The following is a 21,326-nucleotide window of genomic DNA, read 5'->3' as shown; positions in this document are numbered from 1 at the left end:
TGTGCCTTCACCTCGTCGAGTCCCCCGTGGGTGCTGCAGACAAGGAGACAGCTGGCCGAGGCCCAGGTTCACCGCCGCTCGACTGCACCCACAGCCTCACCCACCAAGGGACTCGTGCGGGCCCGCAGCGGGCAGGCCACAGCCAGCCTCTCAGTTGCCTGCCTGTGGCCCTGGCAGGAGGCTGGGCCTGTGGGCACCCACTGCCGAGGACTGACGTGTCTCGCTCCGGAACGAGGTCCTCGGGACAATGCCGCCCACTTTCTGGCCAAGGAGGGCCTTCTTGTCCGGGCTCCGAGGGGCTGCCCTTCACTCCCCTCCCGCGGGGAGGGACATGTCCCGTCGCTCGTCCTCCGCCATTTGGTGGGGCGGGGTTGGCTCAGCTGGAGCCCACGTGGCTTGCCAGGCGAGGCCTCGCCTCTCTTCCTCCTTCCTGGCAGCCTCTGCTAAAGGCCTCTTAGATATTATGGGTCCTTGTGCCCGTGAAACAGATACCATCTCCCCTTCCTGCTGGCGGGCGAGCCTGCGAGAGCCTGTGGGAGCCAGGCAGCGTGGAAAGTGTCCGAGGTCACTGGGGTGACACCCAGGTCCCATCCCGAGGGCGCCGTTCCCTTTCTTGGCTCAGCACGGCACATGCAGGCACCTCTTGCCCACTCCCGAGCTCTTTAGCCTCATGAGGGCCTGGTCCCTGTGACACGGGTCGAGCTCTGCTCTGGAGAAAGGGACTTGCCACCTTGCCGGGAGTCGCCCCAGCTCAGCTGCTAAGTCCTGGCCCCAGTCAGACTTGGAGGCCAGGCTGGGTGGATGGCTCGTGCCTCCTCCTTGAGCCTGTGATGACACGTTCCTCCAGCCCATGGCCCAGCTTGTGGGGAGGCTGCGGGTGGCCCAGGAGCCTGCTTTCCAATTTGTCAACACAGGGCGTGTGTCTAGCAGCCTGTGAGTGAGCGCGGGGGCGGTGAGCCGGCTGCACAGGTCCTGCGGCCTTAGGCCTCCTCGTTGCCCAACAGGCGGCTGGGGGCGGGCCACGGCCACTGATTAAAGGCCGCCTGGAGCAGCCTGTGTGGAGACAGGTGCCCAGCAGCCCAGGAAGCCGGCCAGCACCCGCCCCAGGTAAGCCAGCGCAGCAGGGTCGGTGAGGACAGCCGCCGGGAGCCCAGAGGCAGGTGGCCCCGTTGGGGAAGGCACCTGGTGTGCCAGGGAGGCCAGAGGAGGCCAAACCAAGGAGGCTTGGCTGCCTGTTTCCCGACAAATGACCCTAGGACTGCAGGCTCCCAGCCAAGGTGTCTCAGTGAAGATACCATCCCGGGCTGGCCCCTCCCTGGGTCCCTGGTGACACGGGCCTGGTGCACTTGGCCTCTCAGGCACCTGGAGGCAGCTGGCAGAGGCCTCCAGGCCGGGATGTGCACAGACCGGCCCTACCTTTTGCTGTTTACTAGTTGGTAGTAGTGACAGTGGCCAGGGAGGGACTGGGGCACAGAATGGAGAGGGTGCCACGGCCCCGGGAGGCCTCATCCTGGACAAAGGGGCTTGGAGCATCGGCCCTGCAGTCGGCAGCCCCGTCACTCCGGCCCTCGGGTTTTGTGCCTCTTGCCCTGGCAGCTTTAGGCCTTTCTGTCCCTGTGAGCGCATCGCCATGTCCGAGGCACCCCGGGCAGAGACTTTCGTCTTCCTGGATCTAGAAGCCACCGGGCTCCCCAGCGTCGATCCTGAGGTGGCCGAGATATCCCTGTTTGCAGTGCACCGCTCCTCCCTGGAGAACCCGGACCGGGATGAGGCTGGTGCCCCTGTGCTGCCCCGGGTCCTGGACAAGCTCACGCTGTGCATGAGCCCGGAGCGCCCTTTCACGGCCAAGGCCAGTGAGATCACCGGCCTGAGCAGTGCCAGCCTGGCGCGGTGCCGGAAGGCTGGCTTCGATGCTGCCGTGGTGCGGACGCTGCAGGCCTTCCTGAGCCGCCAGGAGGGCCCCCTCTGCCTCGTGGCCCACAACGGCTTTGATTATGACTTCCCGCTGCTGTGCACGGAGCTGCGGCGCCTGGGCGCCCGCCTGCCCGCGGACACCGTCTGCCTGGACACGCTGCCCGCGCTGCGGAGCCTGGACCGCGCCCACAGCCACGGCACCAGGGCCCAGGGCTGCAAGGGTTACAGCCTGGGCAGCCTCTTCCGCCGCTACTTCCAGGCGGAGCCCAGCGCAGCCCACTCGGCCGAGGGCGATGTCCACACGCTGCTCCTGGTCTTCCTGCACCGGGCTGCCGAGCTGCTTGGCTGGGCCGACGAGCAGGCCCGAAGCTGGGCCCACATCGAGCCCATGTATGTGCCACCCGATGGCCCGAGCCTCGAAGCCTAAGTGCCAGGGGCTCGGCGAGGCCACCCCCCAGGGGGGATGAGACCCACTCCCAGCGCCGTGGGCGGCACCGGCTCTGACCGTTCCGTCGGGCTCTGGGGCCCGGAGCTAGCCCCGCACCAGTGCCCCGCCGTCCCTCCCCGTCCTCTTAGCCCGCTAGCCCTGGGTGTGTGCAGGGCCTGCTCCTGGCCCTGGCCTGTGTAGCCCTGTGGCCCGAGAGCTTTCTCCCGCCACCACCGCCCCCCCCCCCCGGACTGTGCTCTAGTGGTTTGCTGCTGCAGGCTCCCGCCCTTTACCTGGTCTCAATAAACATCAACAACCACTCACCAGTGAGTTTCCCCAGCGAGTTTCCCGTTGCCCCTCTACGCCCTGCGCAGAGGGGGCAGGCGGGGAACCAGGCCAGAGCAGAGCACCCCCCCCCCCAGCCGCCCCCTGGTCACCTATGCTTGCGGTGCGCCTGGTGGGTGGGTGTGCGGGTGAGGATCCCTTGCTCAGAGGCTGGTCCAGGGTACTGATGGGCAGGGCTGGGGGTCCCCCACGCGGGCCTCCTCCCCTTCTGGTCTGCTGTTGCCTCACTCATCACCCACTCCCTGCATTGTCACCCCCAGGGCTCAGGAAATTGGAGGCGGGGGGGGCCTTCGGATCATCTGCCTTGGCCCCGAATCTGTGCTGGGGACGGAACCGGAGGAGAGCCTCCAGGGAGCCCGGGGTGCTGTGCCCGCAGAGCCCCGTGCTCGCCTAGGCGCAGAGCCCAGCTCCAGTTCTTGCCCCTTGTGGATCCTGGGCAGCTCTTTCCTCTCCCGAAGCCTCTGTCCCTGCCCTGCTCGGTGGCAACAGGATGAAAGGTGGGCCCGTAGACAGCACAGGGCCTGCCTGACCTGCTCCGGGTGCGGGAGACATCGGGAGGCGCCCCCTTTTGCACACAGGCACATACGCGGAAAGGGCCTTACATGTGCAAGTCGGTCTCTAGGAGGGCCCCCCTGGTGCGTGTGGGCTGAGGGGTGCCTGAGGTGTGCAGGAGAGGAGGACCGGCCAGTACCGTGACGGCAGCACCTGGGAAGGAGTTTGTCCTGGGCCCCGTGTCCCTTGTGGCTTGGCCAGGCTTCAGGGAGCAAGCTAACCTGCCTCTGGGGCCCCACCTGTGTCACCAAACAATGGGGCAAGGCAGGGGCGGGATGTCTGGGAGACAGGGAGAGCAGGTGAGAAGGGGTGGGGTGGGTGGGGCGGCCACACCCAAGAGTGACTCGCAGGAGCAGAGCCTTGAGCCTTGAGCCAGCCGGGCCCACTGGGGCTACTCTAACTAGGTCAGAGTGACTAGAGCGACAGCAATGTGTGAGGTAGAATGGTGAGGTCAGAACACAGGCAGTGGCCACCTGGGGCCATGCCCATCTCCTCGGACAGGGGGGTCTGGGCTGACCCCAAGGGTAATGGGGAGCCACAGAAAGTTGTAGGCAGGAGAGGGGCAAAATCTGATTTATGTTTTTACAGTGCCTCTCAGGCTGCCTTCTGGAGAATGGACCATAGCAGGCCTCGGGGGGAGGATGGCTACTAAGGGGGAGAAGAGCAACGGGGTTGGGGCTCAGTTGGAGGGAAAGCCACTGGTCTGGCCAAGGACAGGATGGCAGCAGTGGGGGAGGGTATACCGTAAGGGAAGGACCTGTGGGGGCTAGTTAGGCAGTGTGGTCTGTGCACTGCTGGGCTTCCCAGGGAAGGCTGGTTGCTTCCCTGCGGCAGGAGAACACCCACCCGGCAGGGCCACAGGCCAGGCCAGAGTGGGCCCTCGGCCCCAGAGCCTGCACCAGGCCGGGGCTGAGAGAGTAGGGGCACCACCAGGATTGAGGCAGCCAGGAGCCCTCAGATCCCTGGTGCCCAAGCTGGGTTGGGTCTCCATTATCTAGCTGAGGTGCTGATGCCAAGAGGGTCCCTTTCTCACTCAATAGGCAAGTCAGGAGGGGCCTGACTGTAGGCCCCGGGCGGCCAGGTTCACAGCCTGATCTGTGGCCACTGCCACTGGCCCAGAGTGGTCTCCGGGCCCACCTTGGGCTCTTCTGGCCTCAGGCACCCTCCCAGGCCAAACTTGGTGCCTTCTGTGCTGCACAGACAGGCTGGGCGGGTGACAGCAGCTCTCCAGGAAAGCGAACGTGTGGGTCTGCGTATGTGTGCGTGTGTCTCTCGGTATGCGTGTATGTGTATATATCCACACTCATGAATAGTTTCCAATTTACTGATACGAAGGATGTAAACACACGAGTGTGGTTCCCACGTAAGTGTTGGTTGCTATTTTCATTTGTGTTAATGAGTAAGAGGAAGCGAAACAAAGATGTACATGGGAACTTCCCATGTTCATTGGTGACACGAGGCACACCTTTGCTGAACTAGAGCATAGTTTTTGATGCTGGAAGAGTATCACCCCCCGCCTTTTTCTGTAATGACTACAGACTCAAGTTTACACAATCAACCAAGCAATAAAGGATCAAGCCCTGGTTTGTAGCATATGCCGAGTCCCATGGTGGTGTCAGTCCGTCCACCAGGCCAGTTTCCAGGCACCCGCACCATGTCATGGAACGCGAGGCCAGGGAGAGACTCACCGGAGCTCGCCGTGATGTAGGCCGTGCCAGTGGCTGTGACGGGAATGGCAGTAAGCTGGTGAAATAGGGCGTGATGAGTTCCGAGTATCCCCTTTGTTTTTAATATAGGTGGACGTTCAGATAGTTTCATTTCTAATAATGGTGGTATTTCACCATCAGTTCTCAGAATTCCTGAACATTTAACATCTATTAGAATGGCTACGAGATAAAAGTCTGCCGGTGGCAAGTGTCGGCGAGGATGCCGAAGAACCGGTAGAAATGTTGGAGTATACGACCACTGTAGAAGGCAGTCGGGCCACGTCTTAAAATGGCCAATGTGCACCTGCCACCATGACCCTGTGATTCCACTACTAGGTATTCACTTAGCCGACAGATGAGTTTATGTGTCCACACACAGACTCACACATGACTGCTCGTGGCGGCTGTACTCATACCAGTCCTGGGCTGGACCCAGCCAGGACCCAACCTCACGTCAAGCTCTGTCCCCCTCCTCATGTGGCCTTCCCCCGCGTGCCCAGCAGGGGGGACAAAGCACAGCACACCCGTGAGCTTTGGAGGTAGGAGATGCTCACTGTATTTACACTGTGTTTCTTCAGGGAGGCCACAGGGTGTTGGCGCTTCCTGCGAAGCCTGGCCTTGTGCAGAACTCCTACAGGGCAGACAAGTGTCTGCAAGAGGGTTTTGCGCATTGGCATTGTGGGGACCCTGCTTTCTGCGCCTCAGCCCATGCATGTGCACCACACTCACACGTCCCTCCCCACGCACACACTCACCTCCACGCACATGCGCACACTAGCTCACGGGAGTGCAAACACACTCCTCACAGATGCCCCTCTCACACACTTAGCTGCACTGCATACGCACGCGCGCGCGTGCGCGCGTGCTTGTGATTCTGCATAAATGGGGTCTCATCAGATGCTGCTCTAAAAAATCATTAGCGCCTCTATGTTGTGTCAGGGTCTGTAAAGTCAGTTTCTTCTAAGGGTTCAGGTGCATTGCCACGAGTCTCTCTGTTTCTTCGGCGTTTGCAGCAGTAGCTCCTTTCCCGTTTATACATTCCATTGGTCTTTACAAAGGAAAAAAAAAAACAACTAAATTTTGATTTATCTTTTATCCTTTTTTTCTTTTTAAATTTTTGGTTTTCTGCTTCATTAACTTCAACTTTTAATTTTATTAATTCCATCTATTTTCTTTGGGTTTAGTTTTTGTTTTTTTCCTCTAATTTCTGAAGAGGAAAACTACGTTCCTTTGTCATCTTCCATCTTGAATAACAGGCCAGAGACTAACGTTTCCCTGAGTGAGAGCTCCCTCTTTGCTTTGCATTACGGGTGTTTCTAATTTCGCTTTCATGTCTTCACGGACATAAAGCTTGCAGAGTAGAGCTTATCTGAGTTGTCAAGACTTTGTGGTCATCTCTTACTGTGTATTTCTAATTGTATTGGTTAACGGTCTGAGGATGTGTTGCTTAAGGGTGTTTGGGGACAGTATGAGTTTCCTAGGGCCGCTATGACCAAGCCCCCACACTGAGTGGCTCAAACGAGCGAAATCCCTTCCCTCACAGACCAGGGGGCCCGAAGTCCGAGATCCAGGTGTGGGCAGGCTTGGCTCCTCCTGGCGGCTCTGAGGGACCGTCCGCTCCGGGCCTCTCCTCTAGTTGCTGGTGGTCACTGGCCATCAGTGGCGTTCCTGGGCTTGGGGAAGCCTCACGTCGAGCTCTGTCCCCCTCCTCATGTGGCCTTCCCCCGCGTGCCCGTCTCTGCGTCCAAATGACCCCGTTTTAGAGGGACCCGGTCCTGTGGCTGAGGGCCCGACCCTAACGACCTCAGCTACCTCGATCGCCTCTGGGTAGACCCTGTGTCCAGATAAGGTTACACTCGCATGTGCTGGCGGTCAGGACTCCGACATGTCTTTTTGTTTGGGTGTGGGGGGGAGCTACTCAACCCACAAGAGAAGCCAAATGTATAAATAACTTTGAAAACTTGTTCCACAGACTGTGAAAAACTGCCTCTCCTTTCATGCACTTTTCTGTGTTTCTCCAGAACCTAGTTTGACAATTGTACTGTTTGGTTCCTTTACATTCCGACTCGTTTTGTCTACTGCATCGATCCACTTCTGTGACATTATGTGAAACTGTCCCGTGATAACTGCAGTTCATTGGCCTGTCTAGTAGCTGCGTGTTCATGCTTCCGGGCTTATACCTGGATCCGTGGGGATTCTCCTGAGCAACAGAGCAGTAAATGGGCCCACACAGTGTTGGGGGCTGCAGATTCAGGGAGGAGCCGCATTTATGGAGGCCGATCTGCTCGCCTCGGAGTCTACTGATTTTGGTGTTAATCTCGCCTAAAAAAAGAAAAAAATCCCTTCACGGTGACACTGGCAGTGGTGTTTGACCAAAAACCTAGCCTAGCCAAGTTGACACAGAGAACGCCATGCCTGTTCTCTGGGCTTTCTGGCCCCCATGGAGGCAGCACTGCCCAGCTTGCAAGGTGATGGCCCCTGGGGCCTCTGCCCTGTGTGGTCCGGCAGCTTTTCTTCTACTATGTAGAGTTCCTGAACTTCGGCTTCCCGTCCCCTGCTGGGGGAGGGACCGGCTGGGGGAGGGAGTCGCAGGGCTGCCCGCGACCACCCGGCCTGCAGCCTTGTCTCCAGCTTCTGGCTTCCAGAGCCGCCTGGATAGCTCACTCAGATCCCCTCCTGCTGTGGCTGATTTCTTTTGTTTGGAAGCTTCTAAGAGGTTCCAGTTATCCTGGGAGTTCAGGAATGCTCACCAGGCACGGCCCAGCTCTGGGGCAATCTGGTTTGGAGCTGAGGGGCCTTTGTCTTCTCAAGGGGGTTTTCTTTAAGCGGTTGTTAACGTCTTTCCTTTCTGACTCTTCTCTTTATTTCTTGTATTTTGGCTGGCATTCCAGGCATCTCTCTTTTAATGTTTAAAAGTTTTTAGAATTTTAATTTAATTTGATTTTTCTTTCCGGCTTTATTGGGGTCTGACTAGCGTATAAAACCCTGCATAGGATCAGTAGACGCGCAGGGGAGTTAGGATACACGGATACAAAGCCGCTCAGTTTCCATCTCTTTTTTAGCCGCCGTCAGATGCAGCCCGAGCTCTTGGGGGCTCGTAAGTGGTGTGAAGTGCGACCGCCTCTAGTCCCAGACAGGCGGGGGGTGGGGGGTAGAAGCCGGTGCTCCTGTGGGCCCGCGTTCATCCCTGTGCCAGATCTACGGCCTCTCACTTCGGCCCCCTCCCCCTGAACCCTGCCTGTTTGGGGAGAAACTAAAGGTCGTGCCCACCCACAGTCCTCTTCACAAGTGTGGAAAAGAAAGCAAACAATGTGACTACGAAGTGTTAAACGGAATCGCCCACCAGGCCATGCAGGTACGTCGCAAAATCGCCCATCCTGGTTCATGGCAAGTTCGCCGTGGTAATCAGGGTGGCCATCTGGGCTAGTGAATTGCCTTTATCCTAAGGACACTGAAAGCTTTGTCTCTGTGGCAGGCAGGTGGCCAGAGGCTAGAGCGGGAGCCAAGGGGCCTACCTTCCTCGACAGTGCATTTCAAAGAGGTGCCTCAGGGACCCTTGCGAAGAACCTTCCTGGGCTCTGACGCTGGCAGGAGGCTTATTTCAGTTTCTCATGCAAGTGCTCTGAGAGAGGGCCAGGAGCAAGGTCTCCTTCCATCAGGGAAAATTCTGCCACATTTGAGCTACGGGCTGGTTCTTCCCGGTGGGCGCCGGGGCTGAAGCTCCCTGCCGCGGATCTCGGGCCTGAAGCACGCTCGCTGTCCTCGGAACCGCCTAGACTCCCACTAGGACCGCTCTCTGCTGGATGCAGGGGGCAGCCCCCCCCCCCCACTCAGCTCCCCTACCTGCTGTCTCTGCACCTCTTCTCACTTCCACCAGCCTGGCAGAAGCAGGAGTCTTGGAAAGTGCTTGCACAGCTGCCCTGGGCCTGACCCACAGGCAGGGAAGAGAAGGCAGGAAGTGCTGGGCCGGCCACCCAGGATGACGGGGGTGGGGGGTGGGTGGGGGGTGGGGGGTGGTGGTGGTGGTGGCGGCAGGGAGGGGTCCCGGGAGCCACCAGGCAGGAGGGCAGTAGGAGGAGGCAGGCCGGCTGTTGACTGCTAGCAACGCCTCTGCTCTCTGATCCCAGCACCCTGGGTGTGTGTTTACCTGGTTGCCAGGGGTGTTCGGTCGAGAACCTGGAAATCCTGCTTGCAGAGAAAGAGGAGAAGGAGCCGGGAGTCGCCGACCTTTCCCGCACTTGTGCCTCTTCTGTCCTGGGCCCCAGGGGGGGAGCGAGAAGGGACTCCGCTGGCTTCCCAGCCACATGGCCTCCGACACAGCAAGCGTGTTCCTGTCTGTGGTGAGCCGAGGGGGCGGCATCCGAAAGGTCTGTCCACATCCTAAACCCTGGACCGTGTGAATGTGCCCTTATTGGTTCTCTGTGGATACAGTTGCATTAAACATCGTGAGATGACATCATCCAGGTTTACCTGGGTAGGGCCTCATTGTAACTAGTTAGATCTGCAAAGACCCTATTTATATATAAGGTCACATTCTGAGGTCACTGGGGGCTAGGACTTCAACATGGCTTTTGGGGGGACATAATTCAATCCATAACATCACCCAATATCCATTCCAGCCTCTCCTCTGGGGATAAGACCCCAATTTTGTTCAGGGCATCAGTGGGCTCAGCCTCAGGTGACAGGTCATGACAGTCCTGTCCCCGGCTTTCCCCAGCCTCTTTTCCAGCGCAGGGAGGCCACGTGACCTAGTTCCGGCTGAGACCGAAGTGGAAGTCTGCCGGACAAGTAGCAAAGATCACCTTCGCCACGGACGGAGCTGGAGAAGCTGGACACCCGCACGGAAGAAAAGGAAATTGTGAATTCACCTCGCGCCACACACAAACATGAAGTCCAAATAGGTCAAAGACCCAAATGTAAGAGCGAAAGCTCCATGGCTCCTGGAAGAAGACGGGGGGCCCGACTGTCGTGACTTGAGTTTTGCAAAGGCTTCTTAACTGTGGCACAGAAAGTACAAGCCATAAAATTAAAAAATCCATTCCCTGGGCTTCTGCAAAATGAAACAACGTCTGTTCTTCAAAAAACACTGTTATGAAAATAGAAAGGCAAGCCTCAGTCTGGAAGAAAATATTTGCAAAACATGTGTGCCGAAGGACTTGTATCTAGAACTTTACAACCACATGAAAAGACAAACGAATCAATTACAAATGGGCAAAAGATTTGAGCGCTTTACCAAAGAAGATATATGGGTGGCTCAGAAGGACGAGAGTTCCACGTATCCCCACAAACCCCTGTGCACGAATGTCATGGCCCCACGCGGGCAACACCCCGAAAGTGCATCATCAGCCAGTGTCCAGGAGGTCTCATGGTCCATCCACCCAGTGGAATGGTGCTTGGCAGTGTGAAGTGAAGGACGGACACACACGCCGACGTGGTTGTGGGAATGGGAAGCAGGGAGGGGCAGGGAGGTGGGAGTGCGGGGTGGGCAGGTAACTTTTGGGGTGCTGGGTGTTTATGGTCACCATCTTCAGTGTGCCGACATTTTCGCAGGCGTACACACGCCACTTACACTTCTATGTAAGAGAGATGAGGAAGCCGTGACCTCCCATCCTGGGTGTGCCCCATGCTGTGAAGTCACAGACACCCCAGAGTTGTGTCGGAGGCAACCAGTGGGCAACGCCACGGCCAATGGGACGCCTGAGAGTGTCGGCTGTGGCTGCTTGCGCCAGACCGTCATGGCTCCGCACGTAACGGACGTCGGAACCATCTGGCTGATGACAGTGTTATAATGTACGTGAACTTCCCCTCCTCCATCTGAGAATAATTCTTTCATGCTAACAAAAACTTGCTCCTCATCAGGAACCAGAGACCAAACTTCTCCATCCGGCATCCCAGGCTTTCCTGTTGTGCTCCCGGGGCCCCCACAACCACCCTGCGGAAACCCCGCTGCTCTTCCAGGGCTCCTGACCGCGCGTGGGCTCCCCCTCCTTCCCCTCCGTTCTACCCGAAGTCCCTTGACCTCTACCACCCTGATACTTACCCCTGCTCTGGTCTCAGGACCCCAGTCGTCACCTCTGCTACCTAGCAAGACACACAGTCAGCACCCCGGCTGGGGGCCGGCTGTGTCCCTCCGGCTGGGGAAAGGCGTGAAGGTCCCGAGCGGTTCCCGGGGAGTCGGAGAGTCATCTGTGGCGGAGGCGACCTCGCCGCGCCCGTGCTGCCCGAGCGCCCGCCGCCTTGTGTCCAGACCCACGCGAGGCTGCACCGGCCCACACCGGAGGGCGTGTGGGTGCTGCCACGTTGCCCAAAGACGCAGAAGCCACTGGCGGGAAGACGCGGCTGTGCTTCTCACGGCGCTGCTGTGCCGCCCTGCCCTTCCCGGTCTCCCAGTCACGGTGTCCCACCGGCCGCGGATGGCTGCCCTGGATTCCCAGGTGCGTCGCCCTCCAGGGTTTCTGCCTTACCTTCGCCCAAACGTCGTCTCTGGGCTCGCTCCCGCAGTTCCACACTCAGAGTCTTTCCTGGTACCTTTAACCCAGCTGCTATCTGCTCACTTTAAAGCAGAGAGGGCTCTGCTCAAGGCCAGCACTCTTAGAGCCTCCTTATTTGTTTGCCCCTAAAGTAAATGAATTCAGTCAGGACCATATAGCAGTTACATGAGGGTAGAGCCACGGCCTTTAAACAGCTCTTGCAAAGGGTCCAAGGTGTCAGAGAGCAAGTGGTTTGGCTTTTATTCCACACAGGAGAGAAAATGACACTCATAATCACACTGCAGTGAAAATGTCATGAAGACAAGCAAAATTAGACAGAGAACTGACAAAAAGACGCATTGCTATTTTAAATGTCATTTATCTGGGTAAGCGTTTGGGGACCCTGGAACCTTTCGGGTGCTCCAAAACCAGAGCACAAGTGTCCAGCACCCTCTGCTGAAAACAGCTGTACGTCACCCCCTGTAGCCAGTCACCTTTGGGTATGGGTCCCACGAGAAAAGGAGTTCACGGTAGAAGTGAAGTCGGCTTGTCCGGTGGGACAGATGGGATGACGTCACATGCTGTTCACTTACGAGAGCGACGGAAACGGACACGGGAGCCCATGGATCTGGTCTCTGTCTGGTTCCCCTCACGGGGTGGTTGTCGTCCCAATCTTGGTCAGGCCACGGTTGAACTGAATGAGACTGGAGTCCACGTGCATGGCCTCCTGCCTCTGTTCCTTGCTCTGCATGGGGACTGGTTTCCTGACCCCTTGCCAGCCCTCAAAGATCGTCTGTGCCCTAGGGAAACCCATGCTTCCCAACGACCTGCCCAAAGACACTGTTGCTGATATTTCTTTTTTCCTTGGAGAACCCCAAGATGCAGATCCGTTCGACCCCCTCAGACGGGGCTGGAGGTAAAGTGCTAAGGGGGCCATATTCATTTCACATGTTTCTGAAGTGCTAGCAAACATGAACGTGACACAAAGAAGACAATCAAAGGACAAGGCGATACAGACCCAGTGAAAGGGGCTATGAGATAAAAGCAAGATATAAGAACTCTAGAGCTTTCCATAAATTGTATCAAACTCTTTTTAATATAGCTAGATCAAACTTCTCTATGTCTTTGCCTCTGTCTACCTGTATCTCTCTTTTTTGGGGTCATGCTAGTGATCAGAGCTCCAAGATGCCTGCTCGGAAGGAATTTTCTATCTGCAGGTTTTCCCTCACCGTCCTGATGTCGAGTGGAACGTCTCCTGTGTGGCAGGGTAGGCGCCTATGCTCCTCGGAGGCCCAGTGGGGACCTGCCACTTGCCTGCCGGAGAGCCTGGCAGTGAAGAGGGCCGGAAGGAGGTGGCAAGCCGGTGAGGACACTGTCAGCCGCTGGGTGCCCCCCGCCCCCCAGCCATTTGAAGGGTCTCCCTGTCTCCGTGGGGCTGAGGAGGAGCGGGGAGAGGAGGGGTCGGGCCTTCTCTCGCTTGAGGTTTTCTCACAGGGTGGGGGAGTCTTATTTAAGGAGCGATTCGCCAGCTCTCTCATGAGGCAAAAATCTCTATCTTTAACTTACACTACTCCTGAATGCGAAAATATTCCAAGCAGCCGAACCTTCAGTATTATAAGAAATGTCATATGAAAGGCAGATCCAACGAGAGAGCCGGTGCCGGCCCGCTCTGTGCAAATCCCTAACCCAGCTTGTCGCCTTCCTGCGGGACCGCGCCTTGGCGGAGCGAGGGAAGCTCTAGGCACTGAGGGTGGGGAGGAGGGGCGGAGAGGCCAGGGTGGTCTTCGCTGGTGGGGTCTGGGGGAGCAGAAGGCAGTGAGGAGGGTGAGCCTGGTAGGCAGGGAAGACACGCCTTGCCTGGAGCCCCCTCCCGTGAGAGACCAGAGCGTCCCCCATACGCAGCCCCGCCCCAGGCCTCTGGGAAGATGTGAGCTGGGCGCTGCGGCTCCTCGGAGAAGCGGCCGGGGGCACCCGTGGGCGGCTGGGGCTCTCAGGCACAAGGACAAGTGGCCGGGGGAAGGAAGGGGTCCCCGCTCAGCGTGCTAGCGGGGTGTCCTGTTCCTTCCCGTGGAGCGGCAGGCTCAGAGACATCACTTCCTGCGGCGGGACAAGCCGGCTGGGGAAGGCCACGAACGTCTTTGCCCAAGTCCATTTCCAGACAATTTCTGAACCGATGAGTCTGCGGTGACGTCACAGTCCAGTCGCAGGGTTCCCTCAAGTCCCCTCCGCTGACAGGCGCTTAAAGGATTAAAGTGCTCGGAGTGCTTCTACCCGGAAACACTAAGCAGTCTGGGGCTGAAGCCCACGGTCCCGCAAGAGGAGCCCCCAAGGCGCCGGTGTGCGCGGCGCGGGGCAGGGGCGGGGAAGGGCGCTCCCGTCACAGGGTGGCCCTCCCCGCCGCCGCCGCCGCAGGGGGTCCTGAGGCCCGCGGGCCCGGGAGCACGCGCTGCAGCGCCCGCAGGCGCCGTCGCCGGGGGGCCGAGGGGAGCACCAGGCGCCCCGTTTCGAAGCCCGGGCCGTGTCACACCGCGCGGGGGGCCGCCGCACGGCCAGCGTCGCCCGGGGCCGCCTCGCCCTCCTCCCCGCCGTCGCTCCTCCCCGCGGGCCTCCTCCCGCCGCGGGCCTTCTGGGGCCGGCCCGGCCGCCGCGGGGCCCGGAGGGCTTGGCCGCACTCAGCGCAGCGGCCGCTCCCGGCGCCGGGCCTCCGCGACTCGGCCCCCTGCGCGGTACGGGGCTCCGGGGGGCGCCGCCCGCAGCGCGGACACGCGCGGGGCCGCTCCCGGCGGTGCAGCGCCCGGTGCTTGCAGAGGTTGGCTCGGCGGCTAAAGGCGCGGCCGCAGTCGGGGCACGCGTAGGGCCGCTCGCCGCTGTGCGCGCGCTGGTGCTGGCTGAGCCCCGAGCAGCCGCGGAAGGCCTTGCCGCACTGCTTGCACGTGAAGGGCCTGTCGCCGCTGTGGCTGCGCTGGTGGTGGATGAGCTGCGACACGCCCTTGAAGGCCTTGGCGCACTGGCCGCACGCGTACGGCTTGTCGCCGCGGTGCGTGCGCTGGTGCTCGATGAGGTTGGAGCTGCGGCGGAAGGCCTTGCCGCAGTCCCCGCACGCGTACGGCCGCTCGCCGCTGTGCGTGCGCCGGTGCTCCAGCAGCGCGAAGCGACGCCGGAACGGCTTCCCGCACTCGGGGCACGCGTACGGCTTCTCGCCGCTGTGGATGACCTGGTGCTTGATGAGGTTGGAGCTGCGCGTGAAGGCCTTGCCGCAGTCCCCGCACGCGTACGGCCGCTCGCCGCTGTGCGTGCGCCGGTGCTCCAGCAGCGCGAAGCTCCGCCGGAAGAGCTTCCCGCACTCGCCGCACGCGTACGGCTTCTCGCCGCTGTGGATGACGCGGTGCTTGATGAGGTTGGAGCTGCGGCTGAACGCGCGGCCGCACTGCTGGCACACGTAGCGCTTGTCGGCGCCGCGCGCTTCCTGCCGCCCGGGAACCGGCTCTTGCCCGACGCGGGGGCTGCTCCTCGGCCGCGTCTCTCCGGCTGCCCCGGACGGGCCGCCGGGACCTTTCTCCCGGGGAGGGTCACCCCTGCTGGACGCCGTCTGCGGAGAGGGAGCCCGTCTCACTCCCTGCTCCGGCGCGTCCCCTGGCAGCCCGGCCACTGGGCGATCGTTACCGGCCCGACGATCGGGCCCCGGGAGTTCTTCGGGCCCACGCTTCTGTGCGGAAACCGACGTCCCGGTCTGTATCCCGTCTCCTGTAACGACACAGAACACCCACCGGGGGCGCTCTCCCCGCAGCTCTATTTAGGGTTCGTTCTCCAGCCTCACGCCCACACCAAAGCTGAGAAGGAACGGATCTGGACAGGGGTACGGGGCGCGGGAGGGAGCTGCAAGCAGTGGAGGGACATGGCAAGAGGGGCTGCCTTCGCCCGGGGTCTCAACGGGACTCCCTGGGCGGTTTAACTGGGCCACAAAAGGGAATTTCCCACCCAAAGTGGTCACAATACCCTGCTTGGTCTGCTGCTCCTTGCGACTGGCTCAGGCCCCACAATCACCTGTCTGCGTCTCCGCGGTGGCCGGCGTTCTCCAGATGTCTGCTGCCCAGGGCCCCTCCCCTTGTTCCAGCCAGGAGACCAGGTGAGGCTTGGTGGATAAAAATCCTGTCCATGGAAATGAAGCAGATCAGTGACATTCCTGTACTCAGCCCAGCCTTCCTATCGTCCAGAACAGAGAACAAAGAAGCCTCTAAGAGAGCGCCACTGCGAAGGTCCAGAGCAAGGGCAGATTCTCTTGACGGAAGCAAAGGAATTTGAATGTATGGGAGCCCCCAGTGGCCATGGGCAGTCCAAAGTCCATGGGGACTGGGGTCAAGAGCATAACGATGTTACTATTTGGCCTGCGGGGAGGGCAGTAGGCATGTGGGAAATGGGGGAATCTGTGTGAAGATCCCAAGGGACTAAGGGCGGGAGCAGGGATCTCGGGAGGTGGCGCGAAAGGGCCCCAGGGAGGGTCAGGAACCGACAGAGCTGAGACACGCCTGCGCCTTGACAGCCGAAGCCCCATTTCTATCATCGAACAGAACAGATGACTCAGTTCCTTTATGCCAAACTCAACGGACGAATCCAGAACTCGCCTTTGAGCCCTGGATCTGCATGGTGAGGGTCAGAAAGAACCAAGGGGAAGAAACTAGTCTCCCTCTGTGTGCTTAGATTAGGGAGATGAAATCTGTAGGAAAGAAATGGAGCAAACAGACCCCTGCAAGCCGGCGGCAGGGGTGTGTGTGTGTGTGGGGGGGGGGGTCCTGCCCAGCTCCTTTCCAGATTTCTGTAGGCTGGAGAGCCGAGTGCATGTCTTAGCCTCGATACAACGAAAAAGAGCAGCTGAACTCCGTAACGTGAAATGAATGTACAATTCCACCTTGATAATGAAAAAAGTCTACAGCAGCATATAAATATTCAAGGATAATGCGCGTCTATCTTTTACTTAACACGTGATTTTAGATGCAAAATAAGTTCGATGGGGGCCCACGCATTTACCACTTGCAGGTCAAAACCATTTAGCTAAAAACTGTCCTACTGAGACAAAAGCCAGGCTCCAGGAGATTACTGCTCCGATGGGAAAAATGCATTTATTCTTGGGCTCACAATAACCAACAAACAAAGAAACTTAAAAATAAACAGACACAGAGTAGGGGGATTAGATATGTATGTCCGATCCTTACCCAGGGACACCAAATGACGATAATTTTCCAGCATCACTGTCTTGTAGAGGATCCTTTGTTGGACGTCCAGAAGCTTCCATTCTGTCTTGGTGAAGCACACGGACACATCTTCAAAAGACACTGGCACCTAAAACAAGTCATTCCTGTGGCTGCAGGGGACTTCATCCCCATGAGTCCCAGAATGGGCGGGCAGCAACTAAACTGGGGGGAGGGAGACCCAGAGAACTCAGCAGTTAAGGGGAGACACGAAGAGGTGGCAAATGGGGAAAGTCAGGGAGCTCCACTCACCTTGGGTCTGGCCTTCAAGAGAACGGCTGCCATCGCAGGGGTGCAAAGAAGCTAAGGGGGTTGGAAAAAGCCAAGTATGAGATGAGGTCCACCCTACTCCAGCATGACCTCAGCCCAGTGAGGTTCCGTTCACAGCCACTGGGGGACAGGACTTCCGCACATCTCTGTGGGCACCTGTCCTCTCTCCTCATCGGGGTGGTGGGTCGCCAGACAGGGGGAGTCCTGCCCGCCGCGTATGAGGCTTGGCTTCTTCCTCCTCATTTCCTTCCTTCCTGGAAGCTCCAGTGCCGACTCCAGAACACACACACACGCACACACACACCCCACTCCGCCTGAAGCAGTCCCACTCTCGAGGAAAAGAGAAAGATCAGACTAGTGAGATGCACTTTGGAGGGACCCACATTAGCTGGGAGAGGGGTGCTCTCTGGAGGAGGGACCTTCGGGCCGAGGGCTGAAGGCTGGGGGTGAGCGGAGAGAGCAGCAGGCTAAGGGCAGGGCCCGTATCCGGCCCTCGGACGGGTCCGAGCTCAGCGGTCATGGTGCTGAAACGGGGGGCGGGGTGGGGTGTCCAGAAGGTGAGGCCGTGTGGGCACTCTGGGGACAGACAGGAGCTGGGGCTCACACTGAGGGCGGGAAGAGCATGTCATTGCCAAAGCGGACAGGATCAGATTTCGCCACATCAGTTTTCAATACCGGCAAACAGTGGGGCAAAGGAAGGTTTGCTCCAAGGCTGTTGTCACCACCAACGGGAGGCCACAAGGTGGAGTCCCCCGTGGGGAAGCAGAGGAACCAGGCGGTGGTTTCTCCTGTAGCAGAAATAAGGAGAGAGGGTGAGGGGACAGGGTGGCGCAGCATTTAAACCGCAGCCGAGTGCCTTATCCCCGTGAGGAGCTTTCAATCAGCATTGGCCGAGAATTAATAAACTCATGTATCCGATGAAGAAGCGTGTACTGTTCAGATGGAAAGAATCCCTTAAAGCGGAATGGACACTAAAACCACCAGGTGAAAGACCTAGGGAAAGTGGGTGGCCGCGGGATGTCAAAATGTCTTCCCCTGTTGGCTGCTGGTCACAAGACAGAAAGCTAACCTGGGCAGAGCTGGGACATGCCTGCTGTGTGGATGGCACCGTGGGTATTGCACAAGGCTCTTCCAAAGCGTGGCCGGATTCTAATGCAGCTTCGGGAACCCACACCCAGTTTATAAAGGATCCTGGGGACAGAGGGAAGACCACAAGGGAGCAACAAGCCCGGTGTAGACGGTGGGCTGTACCCGGTCTCCTCTTCGTATCAGTGTCACGCGGAAAAGAGGAGGCTGGCAAGAGAGATTGTTCTAGAGGAAAAGAGATGTACATGGCCAACAGTCAAGTGCAACGGGAGTCCTTGGTGAGACGCTGGTGTGCAGGACAGAGGACTCAAACGCACTGGGGGCCTGGAGGGGTGACTGTGGGGCCGGTGCTGCTCATGTGTTGGCCGGATAATGGCAGCGGGTCGTGGAATGAAATGTCCTTCGTGAAGCACTTACGGAGAAAATGACACGTAAACTTACTTTAAAATATTTCCGTAAAAACAAAGGCAAGAGAGACAGGGAGAGAGAGAGACCGAGAGAAGGAGGGAGGGGCAGGGGAAAGGAGGAACAGAAAGAAAGAGAGAAACACGCCAATAAGGCAAGCTGGAGGCCTCCGGCAACGCCCGGGGAGGTGGACACCTGCGCTCTGTTTGTTGGTCTGCGCCGCGGCGCACGCGATTAAAACGGAGAATCGTCTGGTGGTCCCTCCATCACGTGACTGAGCAACTGCTCTCTGAGTATACGTTCCCGAGGACTGACCACAGGTGTTCACATCAAAACGAACGCACCGGGTTTAACTGCAGCCTGAGCGGCAGCAGCCAGAGGGCGGAAGAACCCAAGACAGGGACCCAGCAAACCGGGGTCTGTGCCCATGGTGGAATGCTGTTTGGCTATAAAGAGGAGGGAAGTACTGCTCTGTGCTGCGGTGTGGATGAACCCGGGAGACCTCATGCTCGGTGGAAGAAGCCAGGCATGGACACGAGAGGCCACATGCCGCGCAATTCCACCTATGTGACGTCATCTAGTCGTTCGCAAGAGCCGTCTTGACCTAGTTTCCAAGTTACGTCGAAAAGTTCCCTTTTCTCGGCCTTTCTTGGCCGGTTGGCTAAGCCCCCACCCCAAGTATCTCCCCGATTGGGGCTCCTCTCTCTGGGACCGCTAAACACACTCCCCCAACCCTCCCCGCCTTTATCAGGCTCCCACACTCTGAGGCCAGGCACCTGACAACTAAGGAGCCCCCATGCCCCAGTGCCTGAGAAATCATCCAGATTAGCCAACGCAGAGGGACCCTGCAGAAACTACCTACCTCTCCTCCAGTACCCCGCCTTCCGCCCCATATGGCCCCACGTGGCCGCCTCCTCTCCTTCAGAGCTGTAACAAAGAGGTCTGCCTTTGGTCGCTCCGAATGTCACTGACCTGTGATTTGCCGTCAAGAAAGCTTGAAGTCTTATAAACTGTGACATCTCCAGCACAGGTAAATCCGGAGGGTCAGAGAGCAGGTCAGTGAGGGCCAGCGGCTGAGGGGGAGGGCGCTGGGAGCACTGGCTTCCCGGAAAGGGTTTCTCTCTGGGGGATAAAAAGGTTCTGGAACTAGAAAGAGGGGATGGTTGCCCAGCATTGTGAATGTGCTTCATGCCACTGAGTCGTTGGCTCTGAAGTGGCTAGTTTTATGTTATGTGAATCCCGTCTCAACAAAAAAAAGGGGGGGGGGCAAAAGGTGTCACTGTCAAATAATCTTGATGTCCACAGGTCACGTGTGCCTCACGATGACACGCTGTCAGGCCACCACCAGAACGTTCTGAAGGACAGCGCCAACTTCTTTTTTCCTTACCATGACCGTCCTGCCAGGTCACGAGCCATTTTGGAAAATACGCAAATCGAAAGCCACCCCCCCCCCCAACTTGCCGGGGTCCCTTCCAAGCCCCCAAGAGAGAAGAGATTGTTGAGCTGTGACTTCCTGAGAGAAACACTATGGACAGGGTCAGCCTGCAGACAGAGCCCGACACTGAAATTCGACGCCACAAGGCGCATCCAGGTGGCCAGTCATGCGCAGTGGTCACACCCAAGTGTCCATCCGTGAGACCTAGTCTCCCATACCGTCAAGCCTGCAAAGAGAGATAGGGCAAGTTCTCCTCACAGACCCTGATCCCAAGTAACGCCCAGGCAGGAATGGGGCATCTGCCTAAGGAAGATCAGGAGACTGAGGAACCGGAGAGGGGCCTCTCCTGAGACCCTGGTGGGCCACCGGGGCAAAGGAGAGGCTGAAGGATGATTCCAGGCCCCGAAGCTCAGGTCTCCCGGAAACCCGACACCAGGCAGACAGGTGACGGTCCATCAGACAGCAGTGCCCCGAAGCCAGGAAGGCCCAGTCAGCCTGGGTTAGGAGGGTAGCAGAATCCCACCGCGCTTGCTGACTGGCCCAGGTAAAGCCCAGAGGCTCCGGGCTGCCGACTGAAACGCATCACGGCTCCGAAAAGGGAGAGGCGGCCAGTCGGCTTCAGTGCTGATGCCTACAGAAGACCAGGAGATGGGGCTGTTTCCCCAGAAAAAGAAAAGAGCAAACAAACAAACAACGGGAAAGGCGGTCAGCAATCCCACGCAGGCGGGATCAGGAATTGGGGCTGTTTCATCGGCAAGGTGTGACGCAGGGTCTCTGCAGTCAGGCTCCCCGCACCCCCGCCCCGGTGCAACGTCCTCTGAGGTCTGGCAATTTAAGACCCCAACCGCGTCCTCCTTGCTCCAGCGGTCTTCCCCAGGGGACTGCAGCACTTGCCACCCACCTGGTGGAAAGGCCTGAGGACCCGGGGCCCTAGGGAGGCTACAGGTCAGCCCAGGGCCTCCACGGTGCCTGACCCAGCAAAGCCCTCTGAGCCTCACCCTCGCAACGGATGTCTCCCTTGCCCTGGGGGGTGGGGGACACAGACCGAACTGGTCATAGAGATGGCTACCTCCTAATGGGATTCTGTCCTTCTCTGCTCATGGCCCTCCCTGGGCTGCCCGTCTTACCCACATGGCTCTTTCTGACCTGGCCTTCCCCTCCTCCCATCCGTTTGCTCCCTACTCCTGCCCCACTGTCTTCTGAGCGGTCCCTCCCACACACCATGCCACCACTCATACCTCAGGGCCTTTGCACTGGTTGTTTCCTTTCTGTGGACTACTCTGTCATTTCCTTCAAGTTTTTCAGAAACCTCACCACCTAACTACATCAACTCGCAATGCAGCTCCTCACCTCACTCTCACTCTCACTCCTCACCTCCTCTCCTCACCTTCCTTCTTCTGCTCTGTTTTCCTCATGGCACTTACCACCATTTAACACACTCTATCATTCTGAATTTAAAATGTTTGCTGT

The 21,326-nt window shown here is 58.7% G+C and overlaps 1 protein-coding gene across 1 annotated transcript; it reads left to right on the top strand.

Moving 5' to 3' along the window:
• The first annotated feature begins 456 nt into the window (after positions 1–456).
• TREX2 (three prime repair exonuclease 2) lies at positions 457–2,666 on the top strand. Its single transcript, XM_080795257.1, has 2 exons — positions 457–1,107; positions 1,597–2,666. The coding sequence occupies exon 2, from the start codon at positions 1,631–1,633 to the stop codon at positions 2,339–2,341; it is 711 nt and encodes a 236-aa protein (XP_080651383.1). The 5' UTR covers positions 457–1,107; positions 1,597–1,630; the 3' UTR covers positions 2,342–2,666.
• The last annotated feature ends 18,660 nt before the right edge of the window (positions 2,667–21,326 follow it).

Source organism: Martes martes (assembly GCF_963455335.1).
Source record: "Martes martes genome assembly, chromosome: X".
NCBI lineage: Eukaryota > Metazoa > Chordata > Mammalia > Carnivora > Mustelidae > Martes > Martes martes.
The sequence above is the reverse complement of the archived record's forward strand: the minus strand, read 5'-3'. Positions and strand labels throughout refer to the sequence as shown.

Bases quoted from the DNA above. Each gene is read 5' to 3' on its own strand.
- TREX2 (XM_080795257.1), top strand. From the start codon at position 1,631: ATGTCCGAGGCACCCCGGGCAGAGACTTTCGTCTTCCTGGATCTAGAA.